The sequence below is a fragment of the Engraulis encrasicolus genome, unplaced genomic scaffold (assembly GCF_034702125.1).
Source record: "Engraulis encrasicolus isolate BLACKSEA-1 unplaced genomic scaffold, IST_EnEncr_1.0 scaffold_122_np1212, whole genome shotgun sequence".
NCBI classification, from domain to species: Eukaryota; Metazoa; Chordata; class Actinopteri; order Clupeiformes; family Engraulidae; genus Engraulis; species Engraulis encrasicolus.
The window spans coordinates 5,001-20,000 of NW_026944713.1; the positions used below are offsets into that span (position 1 = coordinate 5,001).

General features: G+C 45.2%; 2 protein-coding genes across 2 annotated transcripts in view; one reads left to right on the plus strand and one right to left on the minus strand.

Annotated features, from left to right (window-relative positions):
• LOC134442164 (carbohydrate sulfotransferase 8-like) overlaps nucleotides 1-7,448 on the plus strand; it is a gene marked incomplete at its 5' end in the record, with an annotated part of 9,870 nt that extends 2,422 nt beyond the window's left edge. Inside the window, 4 exon segments of the mRNA XM_063192445.1 lie at nucleotides 1,668-1,838; nucleotides 2,885-3,063; nucleotides 5,111-5,254; nucleotides 7,256-7,448. Coding sequence (XP_063048515.1) covers nucleotides 1,668-1,838; nucleotides 2,885-3,063; nucleotides 5,111-5,254; nucleotides 7,256-7,448 — 687 coding nt within the window.
• A 7,352-nt stretch (nucleotides 7,449-14,800) lies between these two features.
• LOC134442165 (protein NLRC3-like) overlaps nucleotides 14,801-15,000 on the minus strand; it is a 43,635-nt gene continuing 43,435 nt past the window's right edge. The window contains exon 3 of the mRNA XM_063192446.1: nucleotides 14,801-14,978. Coding sequence (XP_063048516.1) covers nucleotides 14,801-14,978 — 178 coding nt within the window. The remainder of the gene's footprint in view (nucleotides 14,979-15,000) is intronic.

Sequence of the window (15,000 nt, forward strand, 5' to 3'; positions counted from 1 at the left end):
ACATCTCTCCCCGCCTATCCCCTTACCTCTCCTTCTCCTCTCCTCTCCTCTCCTCTACCCCCTTCCTCTCTCTCTCCTCCTTCCTCTCCCTCTCCTCTCCTCCTCTCTCTCGCTTCTCTCCTCTCCTCTCCTCTCCTCTTCCTCTCCACCCTCTCCTCTCCTCTCTCTCCTGTCCTCTTCTCTCCTCTCCTCTCCCTCTCTGCCTGCACCTCATCACCTCCTCTCCTCTCCTCTCCTCTCCTCTTCTTTCCTACCCTCTCCTCACCTCTCCTCTCCTTCTCTCCTCTCCTCTCTCTCACTCTCTACCCCTATCCTCCTCCTCCTTCCTCTCTCTCCTCTCCTTCCTCTCGTCTCCTCTCCTCTCTCTCCCTCTCCTCTCCTCCTCCTCTCCTCCCCCTCTCTCCTCTCAGCTCCTCTCCTCTCCTGTCCTGTCCTCTTCGCTCCTCTCACCTCCTCTCCTCTCTCCTTCTCCTCTCCTCTCCCCTCCCGTCCTCTCCTCTCCTCTCCTCCTCTCCCCTCTCACCTCCTCCTTCCTCTCCCCTACCCTCCCCCGCATATTTCCCTCTCTATTCCCTATATCTCCCTCTCCTCTCCTCATCCTCCTCTCCCCTCCTCCCTCTCCTCTCCGCTCCTCTCCTCTCCCTTTCTCCTCCTCCTCTTCTCTCCTCTCCTCTTCCTCTCCTCTCACTCTCCTCTCCTCTCCTCTCCTCGCCTCTCCGCTTCCTCCCTCTCCCTCCTCCTCTCTCTTCCTTCTCTCCCACCCTTCCTCCCTTCTCCTCTCCTCTCTCCCTCTCCTCCCCTCTATCCTCTCCTCTCATCTCCCCTTCCCCTCCTCTCCTCTCCCCTTCCCCTCCTCTCCTCTCCTCTCCTTTCCTCTCCTCTCCTCTCCTCACTCCCTTTCCCCTCTCTCACCCCCACCTCCTCCTCTCCTCTCTCCTCTCCTCTCCTCTCCTCTCCCTCATCCACTCCTCTCCCCCCTCCTCTCTCTTCTCCCCTCCTCTCCTCTCCACCCCTCTCCTCTCCTCTCCTCGCTCCTCTCCCCTCCCCTCCTCTCCTCTCCCCTCCCCTCCCCTCCCCTCCTCTCCTCTCCCCTCCCCTCCTCTCCTCTCCTCTCCTTTCCCTTCCTCTCCTCTCCTCTCCCTCCTCTCCTCTCTCCTTACCTCTCCTCCCTTACCTCTCCTCTCCTCTCCTCTCCCCTCCCTCCCTCTCTCTCTCTCCTCTCCGCTTCTCTCCTCTCCTCCCCTCCTCCTCTCCTCTCCTCTCCCCTCTCTCTCCTCCCCTCCCCTCTCTTCTCCTCTCCTCTCCTCCTCTCCTCTCTCCTCTCTCCTCTCCTCTCCCTCTCCACCCCTCTATCCTCTCCTCTCCTCATACCCTCTCCTCTCCTCTCCCTCTCCTCCTCTTCTCTTCTTCTACTCCTTCATCTCCTCTCCTCATCCCTCCCCTCTCCTCTCCCCTCCTCTCCTCCCCTCTCCTCTCTTCATCTCCTCTCTCCCCTCCTCTCCTCTCACCTCCTCTCTCGTCTCCTTTCCTCTCCTCCCCTCTCCTCTCCGCTCTTCTCTCCTCCTCTCCTCTCCTCTCTCCCTTCTTCCCTCTCCTCTCCACTCATCTCCTCTCCTCTCCCCTCCTCTCCTCTCCTCTCCTCTCCTCTCCTCTCCTCTCCTCTTCAGGTTCCCAAGGCGGGGTGTTCTAACTGGAAACGGGTCCTGATGGTTCTGGCTGGCTTGGCCTCGTCGCCACAGGAGATACAGCACGATGCTGTTCACTATGGCAACCACCTCAAGAGGCTGGACAGCTACGACCGACACGGAATACAGCACCGCCTACAGACATACACCAAGGTACACACACACACACACACACATGGAATACAGCACCGCTTACAGACATACACCAAGGTACACACACACACACACACACACACACACACACACACATGGACTACAGCATCACCTGCAGACATACACCAAGATACACACACACACACACACACACACACACACACACACACACACACACACACACACACACACACACACACACATGGACTACAGCATCACCTGCAGACATACACCAAGATACACACACACACACACACACACACACACACACACACACACACACACACACACACACACACACACACACACAGAACATTCTGATTCTGATTTTCATTCTTATCCTGGATCCTCTCCTCTTCCCTTTCTTCTCCTCTCCTCTCCTCTTCTCTGCCCTCCTCCTCTCCCTCCTCCCTTTCCTCCCTTTCCTCCACTCCTACTTTTCTCTCCCATTCTCCTCTCCTCTCCTCTTCTCTCTTCTCTCCCCTCTTCCTCAACTTTCCTGTCCTCTCCTCTCCTCTCCTTTCCTCTCTTCTTCTCTCCTCTCCTCTCTTCTTCTTTCCTCTCCTCTCCTCTCTTCCTCCACTTTCCTCTCCTCTCCTCTCCCCTCCTCCTCTCTCCCATCCCCTCCTCTCCTCTCCTCTCTTGTCCTCTTCTCCTCTCCCCCTCTCCTCTTCTCCCCCCCTCCCTCTCCCTCCTCACTTTCCTCCACTCCTCCTCCTCTCCTCTCCTCTCCTCTTCTACTCCCCTCCCTCTCCCTCCTCACTTTCCTCCACTCCTCCTCTTCTCTCCCTCTCTCTCTTCTCCTTTCCTCCTCTCCTCTCCTCTCCCCCTCTCCTCTCCTCTCTCCCCCATCCTCCTCTCCTCTTCTCCTCTCCTCTCCTCTCCTCTTCCTCCTCCTCCTCCTCCTCCTCCTCTTCCTCTCCTCTCCTCTCCTCCTCCTCTCCTCCTCCTCCTCTCCTATCTCCTCTCTTCCTCTCCTCCTCTCCTCTCCTCCTGCTCCTCCTCCTCTTCCTCCTCCTCCTCCTCTCCTCGTCCTCCTCCTCCAGGTCCTGTTTGTGCGTGAGCCTCTGGAGCGTCTGGTGTCTGCGTTCCGTGATAAGTTCGAGAGCCCCAACTCCTACTACCACCCCGTCTTCGGGAAGCCCATCATCGCCCGTTACCGTGCCAACGCCTCCCACGAGGCGCTCCGCACCGGCAGCGGGGTCACCTTCCCCGAGTTTGTGAGGTACGTGACCTCCACCCCGACCTTGACTTAATAATCTTGACCTTGACCTAATGACCTCCACCTCGACCTTGACTTAATAATCTTGACCTTGATCTAATGACCTCCACCTTCATTTAATAATTTCGACTTTGTCTTAACTCGATATGCCATGTAATAATAATAATAATAATATAATGACAGCTTTATGCAGTAAAAGTGGCCTCATGCACTGTAATAACACTGCTCTCGTCACTGGCCTTTAACCCTGTGAAAACTGAACCATGAAAGCAATGAGAGAAAATTCTAATTTTTTGGAATTTGCTTCAATATTGGTCCCTTATAAGAAATGTAAAAAAAAAAATCAAAATTTTGTTAAGGTCGCTGAGATATTTAATGCATCATATATGATGCATCAGGCTTTTAATGAATGAAAATTCCAATTTCATGACCATTGAAAAATGACTTTTAATGCATTTACAACTTTTTTTTTAATTTAAAAAAGTTGTCAGACAATTTAATTTGAGGATTATCTTTAAATATTTAGTGAGATCCTGCCATTTTTTTAAGCCTATCCTTGTTTTAGCAGGACCATATTTTACATTTCCCACAGCCTGGTTGGGTAATTTTTTAAAATCTATGTAAAAACATAGCTGATCGAATGCTCAACAACCTATTTATGAGTGTAATATAGATCATTATTAATTTTTGATGTGTGTTGTAATTTGAATATATGGGTCCATTACTACAATTGGACCATTTCTCCATTGACTTCAATGCATTTTTTACGAGCATCAATAATTTCAACATTTTGCATTACATTTTCAAAATTGCAAGTAAAAACCTGTTTCTTAAGGCAATATCTTTGTCTTGAAGTAAAACAACTTGTGTGTTTTGTTAAAACGATCGTCGTGGTGTGCTTTGTAAGTTTCCCTATGGAGCAAATGCATTGATGGCTGACTTCCTGCCACCGCCGGATGGTGCTTATATGTCTCATCAGTTTTAGCACGATCTCTCTGCAACACGGTGTAAAAATATAAATTCTTCCTAGCTTAATTGCACAAAGCAAGTGTTCAAATTAAAGGATGTAGAGTTATATTTCGGAAATTTGTACACAAACCTTATGCAATTTGACGAAATCTCAGCGTCGGTCAGGGAAACCGCTTCTACCCCATTTTCCTGTTTTTCGCCGAGCTGTGGTCAACTTGTTGTCGACCGCTGCTCTCTTGTGGCGGTTTCCGTGTACTGCAGGACGTTTGGAAATGACACGCAGGATGTTTTTCAGATCGATTTTTTTTTGTGTCAGCGTGGAGAGGGCTTTGAATTTGATGAGACATATATGATGCATCCGGCGCGATAGGGTTAAATGCAATTTGTACTTTTTTAATCTTAGTTAGTCATATTTCAATGTAATAACTAGTGGTGGGACATATTACAATGTAATGGGCCGTTAATGTGAGGCAGATAAAGAACTTTGGGAGTTGTGTATGTGAACTATGACTTCGGCACGTCATTACGTCACCACCGCAACCATAGGTATCTAATATTAATACTAGTAGTAATATTAATGTGTGCATTGCAGTAAACTTCATAAGTGCGCTGTGGCATAGTGCGCTAAGCCCCCCACTTGGGCTTGCAAGCCCTTGGGGAACCGGGTTCGAGCCTGAGTCATGTCCCAACCTGATTTCCTTGTTTCAGTAGTGTGTTTTTATTGCACAGACGCGATTCGGCGTGTGCCTTCTTCAAAAAACCAAGCTGATTTCCAGTTATAATCTCTACTGTCATGTCATCAATAAAGGCTCAAGAAGCCCATGACAAGTATCTAAAATAAAAAAAAACGTGTGTGTTGCATCAATAAAGGCTCAAAAAGCCCATAAAAATATTTTTTAAAAATAGAAACCTGATTTTCTGTCATAATCTCTACTGTCCTGTCATCAATAAAGGCTTAAGAAAAAAAATATATAATATATTTTTTGTTTTATATTATAAAACATTTTCATCAATAAAGGCACAAGAAGCCCATGACAAATGTTTGTGTTGACAAGTATCTAATAAAACGTGTGTGTTGCAGGTATCTTCTTGACGTGCGTCGGCCGGTGGGGATGGATATCCACTGGGAACCGGCTCATCAGCTGTGTCAGCCGTGTCTACTGCACTACGATTACATAGGGAAGTTCGAAACCATGGAACAGGAAGCTAACTACGTACTCCGCAGGTCAGTGGCACTGTAGTACTGTGTGTGTGTGTGTGTGTGTGTGTGTGTGTGTGTGTGTGTGCGTGCGTGCGTGCGTGCGTGTGTGTTTGTGTGTGTGTGTGTCAGTCTTGCTCGCTTCTCATTTTATTGACTATCTATCACACTGCAGAAATCTGCTGTCTTTCACAACGCTGTCCTTGAGGAAGAGAGAGAGAGAGAGAGTATGAGAGAGAGAGAGAGAGAGAGAGAGAGAGTATGAGAGAGAGAGAGAGAGCGAGGGATAGAGAGACGGAGAGCAGGGAGAGAGAGAGAGAGAGAGAGAGTAAGAGAGAGAGAGCGAGAGAGAGGGGGGCCAGGGAGAGAGAGAGCGAGGGATAGAGAGAGGGGGGAGAGAAGTGGAGAAAGAGAGGGAGAGAGAGAGGGGGAATATGAAGGAGAGAGAGAGAGGGAAGGAGAGGGAGAGAGAGAGAGGGAGTGAATGGGAGGGAGAGAGAGGGAGGTAGAGAGAGGGCAGGGGAGGGAGAGAGAGAGAGCTATGATTATATAGGGAAGTTCGAAACCATGGAACAGGAAGCTAACTACGTATTACGCAGGTAGTAGTGTGTGTGTGTGTGTGTGTGTGTGTGTGTGTGTGTGTGTGTGTGTGTGTGTGTGTGTGTGTGTGTGTGTGTGTGTGTGTGTGTGTGTGATGCAGTGATCATTTCGACACCCATTTTCATTAGTCTTGTGTCAAAGTTCGTTCTTAGTCTTAGTAACTTTTAGCCTTTTCACAAATCATTTTTGTTAGACATGATTTAGTCGACTAAAATTCCTCAATTTTTTTATCTAGTTTTAGGTATTTTAGTCTAGTTTTAGACAAAAAAATTGTTCTAGTTTCTCACCGTCATGTCCGAGAGGGCTGTACTTTACGTCATTCAGAATGACGGCTGCCCCACGGTGTATGTATGTGTGTGTGTGTGTGTGTGTGTATGTGTGTGTGTGTGTGTGTGTGTGTGTGTGTGTGTGTGTGTTGTGTGTGTGTGTGTGTGTGTGTGTGTGTGTGTGTGTGTGTGTGTGTGTGTGTGTGTGTGTGTGTGTGATGCAGTGATCATTTCGACACCCATTTTCATTAGTCTTGTGTCAAAGTTCGTTCTTGGTCTTTAGTAACTTTTCGTCTTTTCACAAATAATTTTTGTTAGACATGATTTAGTCGACTAAAAGTCCTCAATATTGTTCTAGTTTCTCACCGTCATGTCCGAGAGGGCTGCACCTTACGTCATTCAGAGTGACAGCTGCCCCACGGTGCAGAGGACATGTGCTTCCAGTTGAAGTACACCATCAAATTAACTGTAGCAGGCCTGTTGGTTATTTAAGCAACACGTTTAAAATAAGTGATTTAGCCAGCTTATTAAAAACTGCTCGCTGGATCACAAACCTCATGAGACGACAAGAAATATTGCTGAGTTAAATCTCGCGAGATCTTTTCACAGCCCTATAAATAATTCATGAGGTAATAATGCTTTTTAGGAAAGCAGCACTCAGAGGTATTACAGCAGGAAGAAGGGGGTCTATTAAAAATCCTTTATTAACTGTGGCTACTCATATTTGAAATTAAAATGCCAACATGTTTTGACCAACATGGTCGTCATCAGGGCAAAGCAAAGACAGTGGGTATTTCTCAAAACCTAGTCTGCACACTTCCAAGTGTGCTCAGCCTAATTAGTCATGCACAGTGATTGGATACTCTTTGGTGAACTCTATGGAGTATCCAATCACTGGGCGTGACTAATTAGGCTGAGCACACTTGAAAGTGTGCAGACTAGGTTTTGAGAAATACCCAATGAATGAGCACGAAGTTAAAAAGAAGTTCAACAACACCCCTGAATCAGGTGTGTAATTGGTAAGACGCACCTCCATTGGGGGAAGGAAATCACAATAAAACAAGACAGATTCTCCTCATACATCAACCATTAGCTATAAGTTGGTAATGTCATCATCAGTGTCAATTTAAATAATGGTTTTTTTTGTCATTGTACTCCACAGGACGGGCGCGCCGCGTAACCTCACGTTCCCGAGCTTCAAGGATCGCAACCCGGGTGCGGAGCGCACGTCTACTCGCCTGATGCAGCGCTACTTCGCACAGCTCAACGCCTCCGACATGCAGCGAACATACGACTTTTACTACATGGACTATCTCATGTTCAACTACACCAAACCATTCAAGGACCTGTACTAGACGCCATTTGTAGTCTTTTCTCCCATTGAAACCTGGTAATACACACGGCCATTGAACTACAAATGGCTGCTTCTGTTGACAGGCTGTTGGCACATACAACTTCTACTACACACCATTCAAGGATCTTCATTAAAAACAGATGTGGCCATTTGTAGTATTTTCTCCCATTGAAACCCGTTATAACACACACCTATAGAACTACAAATGGCTGATTCTGTCTGCACATATGACTTATATGGAATATCTGACGTTCAACTACTCCAAGCCCTTCAAGGACCTGTACTAGACGCCATTTGTAGTCTTCTCTCCCATTGGAATCCATTAATACACACGCCTATAGGACTACAAATGGCTGCTTCTGTCGGCACATATGACTTCTACTACATGGACTGTCTCATGTTCAGCTACACCAAACCCTTCAAGAACATTTATTAAAACACAGGTTGGCCCTTTCAGGACCTGTACTAAAGACAGTTTGGCCTGGACTACACTCGGACCTTTATTAAAGACAGATATGTGCCCATTTGTAGTCTTTTCTCCTATTGAGATCCATTAAAACACACGGCTACTGAACTACAAATGAACTACACAGGACCCTGAACTACACCTGGACTCTTTACCTGAGCTTAAGTCTTTACCTGAACTAGCCCTTCGAGGACCTGTTCTAACAGAACTGGGACACACCTGCACTAGTCGTTACAAGGACCTGTTCTGGTCTGGACTAATCTTTTATCTGTACTAGACCTTGACTTGACTGTACTAGACCTAGACGCCATTTGTAGTCTTTTCTCCCATTGAAACCTGATAACACACACGGCCATTGAACTACAAAAGGCTGCTTCTGTTGGCAGGCTGTTGGCACATACAGCTTCTACTACACACCATTCAAGGATCTTCATTAAAAACAGATGTGGCCATTTGTAGTCTTTTCTCCCATTGACTATCTAGACTACTTACTATCTAGACTAAAATCCTATCTGGACTACAACCCATCTGGACTACAATATCCATCTGAACTACAACCCATCTGAACTACAATATCCATCTGAACTACAATGCCCATCTGGACTAAAATACCCATGTGAACTACAACACATGTGGACTACAACCCATCTGGACTACAATGCCCATGTGAACTACAATACCCAGCAGCCCCTGTGGAGCAGGAATAAACTACATCATCCATGGACTAGACTCTGCTAGATACCCACCGGTGGACTGCCATTTGTAGTCTTTTCTCCCATGGAAACCCATTATAACACACAGCTATGGAACTACAAATGGACTACATCTGTGGACTGCACCTGTGCTTGAAGCGGACGGATCAGCGATCAGGGATGCTCCTTGACTCTTCTTCTTGTCCTTCTCTCTCCTCTTCCTCCTCTTCCTCCTCTCTACTGAGCAGAACCGGCGGTATCGTTTCTTCTCTGCCCTCCTTTCTTGGCTTCTTCTGAGACATTGTGTCCGTCTGGAAGCTGTAAAAAACTGCTGGGTGCTGCCCAAAACTACGCAACCTGCAGAGTAGTGCGGCCATTTGTAGTCTTTTCTCCCATTGAAACCCATTATAACAAACGGCTATTGAACTACAAATGGAACAGAACAACACTGCCGCCCCAAAACTACAGTAGGCAACCTGCAGCCTTTGTCCCTGTGCTACCAGATCGCTATGGTTGCACTTGACTTGACAGCAGCATCATATGCATGACATTAACAGTGTCATAATAGTGTCAAAACGGTGTCATGACACAGTCATGGATGAGTCATTAACATTTATGTCAGTGTCATAAACGTTTTATGGTCATGAAAAGTTGACATTGTTAGAGCTGTCTTTACCGTGACCGAATGTCACTTGACAACTGTGACGGAGGTCATCTTGCACCTGTTCACCCCCCTCGGGGATCGAACGTGCGACCTCGTCAACTACAACGGTTCGGCAATGGGAGACACAGTACGATACCACTGGGCCAAGAGACTAGTCTCTCGGCCCAACGGCACGAGACTGTATGAGGCTATCGGAGGGAGGTTTACCAACGTTCCACGCCAACTCTGTGCTAGTTAGCCTCCGTTACACAACAGTCATGAAATGGGCATGACATGGACATAATGTTTATGACACGTCCATGACTGCACTATGACACTCTTATGACACTCATATGTCATGTCATACGCATGACGCCGGTGTTAAGTAAAGTGCCACCAGCCCGCTACTAACACTCACTAACACACTGCACCGTGATCTCTCCTCTCTACGAAGAAGTGTCTCTCCTCTCTATGAAGAACAGTCTCTCCTCTCTAGGGAAGAACTGTCTCTCCTCTCTAGGGAAGAACTGTCTCGTCACTCTATGAAGAACAGTCTCTCCTCTCTAGTTAAAAACTGTCTCTCCACTCCATGAAGAACTGTCTCTCCTCTCTATGAAGAACTGTCTCTCCTCTCTAGGGAAGAACTGTCTCTCCTGTCTATGAAAAACTATCTCTCCACTCTAGTGAAGAACTGTCTCTCCTCTCTACGAAGAACTGTCTCTTCTGTCTAGTGTGCTGTGAGGGAGAGAGAGAGAGAGAACTGTCTCTGGCAAGACGGAGAGAGAGAGAGGTGTCTTTCCTCTCTGTTGAGTTGTCTGGAGGGAGAGAGAGAGAGAGCTGTTTCGGACCGGACTATAATTATCATCATTGTCATCTCGTCTCCCTCTGACTCTCTTCCTCTTCTTCTTCTTCTTCCTCCTCCGCAGCGATGCATTGCACACCTCCCCCCAAACACACACACAGTCCCCTCGCCCATCTAAAGACACTCCTCCACTGATGACCCTGCAGCTGACCCATGGGCACCGGAGGAGGTGCGACAGGCAGCAATGCCCAGCAAGATGTAACACCTTCCTGTACAAATCCTCCGCAATCGCAGACACTCGTCCCCCCCTACCCCTCACCCTCACAGCTCACAAAGAGGTGGAACAGGGTTGGGGGTTGGGGGTGGGGGGGGTGGTCCATGTTTACCCCAAAGAGAAGGAAAGAGGGTGTAGCCTAGTGTGAAGTCTTTTCTCCCATTGAAACCCATTATAAGACGCAGCTACTGGACTACAAAAATGGCGGCCTCAGGCTAGCAGGATATCATCAGCGCAACCACCCCACCCCACCTCTGACCTAGGAGCTTGTTCTAGTGCGGTGTAGTCTTTCCTCCCATTGAAAACCATTATAAGGTGTGGCTATTGAACTACAAAAATGGCCACCTCAGGCTAGCAGGACAATATCAGTTCAAACCCCCTAACCCCCATATTGTAGTTAAATCACTTTACCCTTTATCACACCACACATTAACACTGTCATGCGCCTTTACTGACAACTATTTTGTGACAAAGGGCATTCAGACAAAGTATATATAGATATAAATATATATTCTATTTTTATATGTATTTGTATGATGTTTTGAGCTTAAGCAAAGCTGCGGGTGACTGTGTATCAGTATGGTTGTACGTGTGTATGTGTGTATGTACAGTATGTGTGTTTCTTGTTTTATTAACCCCCATTGGCTGATGTTTCCGTAACTGAAAAGTATCACTCATTGACCTAAATATACAGTTGGGGACGTCAGGCTTTCCGCAGAACTCCATTTAACAGTTTTGAAAAATCCACGACTTAATTTTAAAGGAGATCCATCGTTACACAAGTCTCCCATAGACATGCATGGGCAATGCCCCACTACTTCCCTATTCTGCCCACAAATGGTCTCATGTCCCCTGCCCCCAGCCGTTGCTTCAGTTATTAATCGATCGTATGGCGTCACCTATATTTAGGTCAGTGGTGTCACTCTAACACTGTTCCAAATAAACTACATTACCCAGCAGCCCCCTTTGCTGCAGCCCTACAATCATGACTCACAGTCCCAGTCGTGACTTACTGTACTGTGCTGTACTCTTACAGCACGACTGTCACTCCAGTAGGGTTGCCAACCGTCCCATGAACCGCCCCGTATTTAGAAACAAAAGCAAGGGTGAACGGGAATCAGATAGGATTTGCCATTATTCACCCTAGAATTGGTTAAAATGCAAAAAATGCATCTAAAAATACAAAATTGCCTATCTCTGTTTCTTATCTTGCCCTATGATGTGATGAGGTGTCCCTTATTTCTCCTCAACGGACTTGGCAACCCTACTAATCCATAGTAGTTACACTGTTTTACTTTAAGCACTTTGTGGTACACTGTAATTTTAACAGTTGAACTAATACCGTGCAAAAGGACATGGATCTCCCTGACTATTTTAGACAATCCACCAGCCAACAGCTGAGGTTTTGTGTAGTCTTTCCTCCCATTGAAACCCATTATGAGATGTGGCTATTGTACTACAAAAATGGCCACCTCTGGCTATCAGCTGGCTAACAGCATCTCTTTAAGCTCCAGATCATTCTGCAATTCTGGCACCTGCACCCTCATTAACACGCCATTCCATGAGTTTTGTGTAGTCTGTCCTCCCATTGAAACCCATTATGAGATGTGGCTATTGGACTACAAAAATGGCCACCTCTGGCTATCAGCTGGCTCTCTTTAAGCTCCAGATCATTCTGCAATTCTGGCACCTGCACCCTCATTAACACGCCATTCCATGAGTTTTGTGTAGTCTGTCCTCCCATTGAAACCCATTATTAGACGTGGCTATTGAACTACAAAAATGGCCACCTGCACCCTCATTAACATGTCATTCCAGTTCTGGAAATAGGCCCATGAGTAAATTTTTTTTTTTTTTTCAGGAGAGTACAAAGTATGCACATCCAGTGGCATAGTCTTTGTTTTCTAGTGGGTATACTTATGTGGGAAGCCATTGGAGTATAAGTTCCCAAACTAAAAAGAACTGGAGAAACGTTTTACTCAATTATTTTACTCCAGGGGTCGTTGGAAATGACCCTTTTTCCAGAAACTGCTTTGTGATGTTGCTTTAAGCAGAGTAGAATCACTTGCTGATTCTTACTCAACCTTTCTCAAGTTGAGTTAACTTACAAACCTAAGTCAACAGGGCAACTTAGCGTTTTATCTTTAACTGGCTTCAATGTTTTTACAGTGTACTCACACCTGTTCTTCAACTGCTGTAAACATCTTCAACACTACCCTTCACCACTAACATGTCTCCCATTAGAGTAGTGCTGTGCTACTATTTATTTTCTACATTACCAAGGACAAACAAATGCACATAACCTGATTGCATTCTATATTTTTGTTATTTTCATATTTAAGTATATATTTTTGAATGAGAGAGATTAAATATATAGTTATTAAAGTACATACAAATGACATTATCAAGATATATACAGTATATATATATATATATATCAGGTCTTATTGATGTAGTGTGTTGGCTTGGCTGTTTCGTCGCCCCACCCCCATCCACCCCACACTAAGCGTCATGTTGCATCGTTTGAATGGTGGCTCCAGCATTCAAACTGAGTAAATTGCTAAGGAAGTTAGCAATGTTGCTATTGGGGAAATGCAACCCCAACTTTCTTCATAACTACATGTATACATATAGAGTATTATATAATGTGTACATGCTTATGAAATCTCTTCAGCAGGTTTCTTCTTCTATGGGTGTCCTGAAGTGGCCACATTAGCTGCCTCTCCGCTCCACTCTGCTCTGTCGCCCCCCGGAGGCGTGGGTGTCACATTACATTGTCATAACACTACAGTACACGCTTCCTGCCACGTAACAGAGTTGCTTTGGGAGTCTAAAGCTCAAGGCTCAAGCTACACGACTCCCGATTTTCTGTCCGATTTTGACATCGGGTTTCGGCGCACACATAAAGACAATCGCAACTGTCAATCTTATCCCTGATCGTAAACACAGAGACAACGCCCGACGTTCTTTTTCAAAATTCTCTTAATGTTGCATACGATGGGGAAATCTTACCCAACAATCGCCAATCGACATTCCACCGATTGTCGTAAGGGGGGTTTTCAGCCGAGAATCGGGCCAATAGTCATGTAGTTTGAGCCCAGCTTAAGGATATATAATCTAAATGACGTGCGGTCACAAGTGAATGTATAAATCTATTGGTACGGTACGGTGGGTGCAAAACATGTTGTCATGGCTACTAGCCAGTCGCCTTATTTTACACTGCCAAGCAGCCAATCAGAGGCTTTCTTTTACGGTACAGTAATTAAAGTAATTGCCCACTTTTTTACCTGTTAGATACCTTATATCTAACTGATCTCTGTTATCCTGTTGTTATACCCAGAACGTGCACAGTAATTGCTGTAAAGTATAGTACATTAACCCATTAAAACACGCCGTTGTAAATTTGTTGTTAGCAGAATGGCAATGACCGAGTCATCATAGCTCTGTTGTGCCATAGTGGAGAAGTACTATGGTAATTAAACTTTTCGATGACTATTATAGTGTGCCACTGGAGGTATGGCGTGTATTAAGGGGCTAATGAAGATGAATCTAATGTGATATTATGAAGATGAATCTAATGTAATATTATGAAGATGAATCTAATGTAATATTATGAAGATGAATCTAATGTAATATTATGAAGATGAATCTAATGTAATATTATGAAGATGAATCTAATGTAATATTATGAAGATGAATCTAATGTAATATTATGAAGATGAATCTAATGTAATATTATGAAGATGAATCTAATGTAATATTATGAAGATGTAATATTATGAAGATGAATCTAATGTGATATTATGAAGATGAATCTAATGTAATATTATGAAGATGAGTCTAATGTGATATTATGAAGATGAATCTAATGTAATATTATGAAGATGAGTCTAATGTGATATTATGAAGATGAATCTAATGTGATATTATGAAGATGAATCTAATGTAATATTATGAAGATGAATCTAATGTAATATTCTGAAGATGAATCTAATGTGATATTATGAAGATGAATCTAATGTGATATTATGAAGATGCATCTAATGTGATATTATGAAGATGAATCTAATGTAATATTATGAAGATGAATCTAATGTAATATTATTAAGATGCATCTAATGTGATATTATGAAGATGAATCTAATGTAATATTATGAAGATGAATCTAATGTAATATTATTAAGATGAATCTAATGTGATATTCTGATGGTAATTACTGTACGGTAAAGGGGGGTGCTGCCCAGGCGTATCAGGGGCGGACCTACATCAGGGAAGGGGGAGGGGCCTGCTCTTCAGGCAGTTTCACTTGTTAACTCTGTTGATTTCTGCTGAGTGTCTCTGAATAAATGTTTTGTCTGCTTTTAATATGGCCTGTTTCTCTTTCTTCATTTTATGTGATTATGTATGTGACCATCACTAGGGTTGTGGGTGTGTTCTGATTGTCATGCCAACAAGCCTGGCTCTTTGGTGTAGCGGTCAGAGCCCCAGTTCGGGTTCAAGTCCAAGCGGGGAAACTGTACTCCCCTTCGCTACAAATGGTGTCAGAAGTGGGATGGCTATCGTGAGGCCATCGGACGAGTACCCATTGACCCCCGATTGGTGACCCCGGTGTGAGGGACCCCAGTGATGGATGAAGCATAGCTGATGGGGCACACTGGATGGGAGAAGCATGATGG